At 36.3% G+C, this 4,391-nt stretch overlaps 1 protein-coding gene across 1 annotated transcript in view; it reads right to left on the bottom strand.

Moving 5' to 3' along the window:
• The window catches only part of LOC106872534 (cdc42-interacting protein 4 homolog), a 197,327-nt gene extending 192,937 nt beyond the window's left edge, over positions 1-4,390 (bottom strand). The window contains exon 1 of the mRNA XM_052965856.1: positions 4,265-4,390. Within this exon, the coding sequence (XP_052821816.1) occupies positions 4,265-4,390 (126 nt within the window). The remainder of the gene's footprint in view (positions 1-4,264) is intronic.
• Between the last annotated feature and the right edge of the window lies 1 nt (position 4,391).

Below are 4,391 nucleotides of genomic sequence, written 5' to 3' on the forward strand. Positions count from 1 at the left end.
CTGGAGGACTATGATAAATAGGAGGGGGGCTGAGGACGGAACCTTGGTGGACCCCCACTTCTACCTGGAATTCATTACTGTACTCATTTCCAACCCTCACCTTACTGACAGCATCTCTGTACATGGCTCGCACAGCTCTCACTAACCATTCCTCTATCCCAAGTTTCCTCATTGACCACCAGATAAGGGATCGGGGGACCCTGTCAAAGGCTTTCTCCATGTCAATGAAAGCCAGGTACAGAGGTTTATCCTTGGCTAGGTATTTCTCCTGCAGCTGTCTTACTAGAAATATGGCATCAGTGGTGCTTTTACCTAGCACGAACCCTTAGATATTTGAAAATATACCATCAATTTTGCTCTGATAATTTTGATTTATATGCTGGTCTATCAAGTTGTAAGCTGAAATTAGGGACCTTAGCAGCAACTTAAATTTAGGTACCTTAAAAGTTAAAGTCAGTTTTCATTATATTTAGGGTGCTGATTTCAAAAATGGCATCAGTTTCAACCTATCAACCCTACTCAATTAATGGTTGGGTGTTTTGATACAAAAATAACATGCATTAACAGATCACACACAATTAAACAAAGCCACATTGCTAAATCAGTTTATTTTAGTACAAAAAAAAAATTGTGCACAGCAATAGAATTCTAATTTAAGTATAAAACCTATAAAATGAAGTGTTATTAAACACATAAGTAACCTCCTTTATAGCACCATTTAGAGAGAGAGCGATTTACAGCTGAATACTCCAAATGTAATTTGCAATAAAATGTATATCCCATCTTCCCTGGCACCTTTTCTTCCATTGTTTTTATATCCTGATAAAATATTTCATTTAAATCCATTAACCTTTTTTGGAGAGCTACCTAAGAATTTCATGTTAATTAATTGACTATGATGCTCATATCACAGCCAAACTTATTAAAATTGGAGAGCATTCAGAAGAGGAAGTTTCTGAAAAAACAAACAAAGACCATGCACAGGGCTTACTGTTGTCCACTGACTCTATGAAAATAAGAATTTTGAGAAGCTCTTTTATCTGGGAACTTTAAGAAAAACCCTGCCTTGTGATTTTTTTTTTTTTGTACTTGGTCCAAAGAATTTATTGCACAAGTAGCCAAAGCAGGAACTATCTTTGTCAAATGCCTTTAATGTTTCTTTGCTAAAATTTAGAAACAGATTTAGTAAAAAGTGGTTATTCTAATAACATGCAATGCGTTGATGACATTAACATCACTATTAATTAATTAGAACTAATAGGACAAAACAGATGCCATTTTGGGAATCAACATTGTAATGAGATCCTAAATTTCAGTGCATGAATGGATACACCAGCAAATAAAGGGCCAGATTTAGTGCCCCAAATAAAAATATTAAATCTAACTTCTAAAGCACCAAAATGTGTGCTAGCTAGTAATCAATCCACAATATATGCTAATCAATACATTATTCAATTCAAAAGTATATTTATTGTTAACTTTAAATAATGATAAACATTGAATGAAAATTTCACAAGACAAAATACCCTAGTTCTATTCATATTTTCACACTACTTTATATAAAAATGAAATAAAAAGAAAAAGTTGCACTTATTATTTTTATAATTATTGCACAAACTGAGACAATGTAAACAATGTGGACATTTTTTGATTTGCAGAGTTCAAGGCAACAGTACTAGTCTTGGTGCTGTGACAAAATGCACCTAGTTGACATAGTAAAATGGTTGGCAAACAAGTGGAGATCAGGCAGGATTGAAAGAACCAATATTGTTGTCTTGCTGAGGATATAATCTCTCTTGTGATAGTACCATGATAAAATGCAATCAGTAAATTCTGTAAAGTGGTTGGGGAGAGATACGAAGGGGATCCAGTAGTAGAAATCACTGCCAAATTCAACATACGAATGAGACATGGTCACCCCACTCCACCCGAAATCCTCTACAAAGGCAATAACTCGAAAGAGCGAACTAAAACTGTGGTAACCCTACCATCCCATGCCAGCAGACATAAAACAATGATAACGATATACAAGATTTTTTCATGAAAATGGTACTATAAACCTTCACACTTGTTGCAATGTGTTGCCCATGAGTTTTCTCCCTTGTAGCTGCAGGCACCTTGTATTGGCTTGAGAGGGGAGCAAATAAACACTTTGCTAAGTTTATTTCCAGTACTTTAAACTGGAAACAGCCTCCTTTCAATTCAGAACAATTCTAAACTTCCATTTTCCAACACCATTTTCATTGTTTATTCACTTGTTATAAAGTATATCATAATTTTTTGGATTTTTTTCTGGACAAAAAAGGCCACTTCTTTGATTTGGACTCAGACAATAATTTTAAAGGATTCACTCAAGCAGATACTGATGGTGAAATGGCTGTACATGATGCTGAGGATGGTGACTGTGTTTAAAGTGATAGCGAGTATGATGTACCAAATGGATACTATCACCCACAGTTGGTTGATTTTTCAGGAAATTACTGGCCCCAAGGAGGTACCTGATGGCATTTCTGAGGAGCAACTTTTTCATTTCTTCCTTAATGAAGAAATCATAACTTTGTTTTTCAATGAGACAAATATATATCCTAGTCAGGTGAAGAATATATATAAACAAGTAGGTGAAGGCACCTACTTGTTTATCAACATGTGGAAGACACCACTTTTGACGAAATGAGGACATTTGTTGAAATTTTGCTTCTGATTGGGTTAACAAAATGTTGAACATTTGATTTACACTGGTCTACTGGTGACTTTATTGAGATGCCAGGCTTCAAACACATCCTAGCAAGAGACAGGTTCCTGAGAATCCTGTCCGTCTTCCATCTTTCGGACAACTCCAAAGCAAAACCAAGGAATTACCCTGTGCATGATAGGGTACATAAAATCTGACTGCTTTCAGAAAAGCTTCTATCACCTTAACAGAAAGATTTTTATCCTGAAAAGGTACTTCCAGTGGATGAAAGTATGATTCCTTTCAAAGGAAGAACAGGGCTACAAATATAAATGCCAGTAAAACCAACCAAGTGGGGCCTGAAATTCTTGGAGGCTAGCTGACGCAAAAATTGGCTACATCTATGATTGGCAGCAGTACTTGGGTCACTTCTTGTCCTAGTCACCAAGTGTTGGTGTTGCACAAAGAATGTGCAAAATAAGGGACATATCACTTTCATGGATGAGTTTTTTGCATTGCCTGCAAAATCTCAGGACCTAGCTCAACACAGAACAGGAGCATACAGCACACATGTAAACCACCAGGGCATGCCTAATGAAATCAAAACAAGACACCAAGCAGATGAGCTCTCTATAACAAAAAGAAATGGACACATTTCATACATTTCCATGTATAACAAAAGGCCTGTGAATCTTCTGAAAACTGCCCACTCTGCTAAGACCTTTAAAAAGTAAGTTTGATCAAAGCATCATGAAGATCATACCAGGATTGTGTACAAACTTTGTGCTGTGCAGTCCTACTCTCAGCAAATGGTGGCGGATAGACAAAGTGGACAAGTAGATGACGTATTACATGGTGCAGCACAGATGTACCAAGTGGTTGAAGGAAGTTTTCTTTTATCTTTTTGAAAGATGTTTCTGCACTGTCCTCAACATTTGGAAAGCCAAGTCAGCTCACTGGGTCAATGCTGAAAAGTTCAGGCTGAAAATTGTGCATTCTCTACAGGAAGGCTACCAGTCAGGTGCACTTCACTGGAGAAGTAGGAACTCAGAAGCCCCTTCCCCAGAAACGCTGGTATTAACAGATTACCACCTTATTATTTGTCCCATATGCCTGAAATCTAGCAGGCTTTCTTGCCCAGATTCAGCTGTTTGTTCAAAGACAAAGACAAAGAAGAACCACCAGACCCACTACATGTACAGAAAGTTTGATGTAGTACTCTATCCAGAGATACCGCAGTCTGATGGATTGCAAAGTAGAGTACACCATAATCAAGGTATAATAAAAATATGTCAACACATTTGTATTTTTTGTTTCTCAATGTCAAACATGCATGCAGAACATATTGCATTATATCAAAATATTACTCATCCAGTCCTTTATTAGTATACAAAAAAAATCAAGTCTGTACACACAATACAGCAATATTGCTTTTTTTTTTTTTTGAGGGGTCAAAACCATGAGCACCTACTGTTTTAAAATTATTATAACTTTTGCAGTATTGTGTGTACAGACTTGATTTTTTTTTTTGTATACTAATAAAGGACTGGATGAGTAATTAAAACAATAAGAAAAGCGTTATCTAATATTAACCTTTTTCCGTTCTTGTTTCAATTCTACAACAAGTTGCTGTATTTCTTTGATTATCTGTATTTGTGTGTTTTCTGCAATTATCTCATGCTGGCCTGCTAGGTCAAAGAGCTCACGCAGTATATCCATA

This window comes from Octopus bimaculoides, chromosome 2 (assembly GCF_001194135.2).
Source record: "Octopus bimaculoides isolate UCB-OBI-ISO-001 chromosome 2, ASM119413v2, whole genome shotgun sequence".
NCBI classification, from domain to species: Eukaryota; Metazoa; Mollusca; class Cephalopoda; order Octopoda; family Octopodidae; genus Octopus; species Octopus bimaculoides.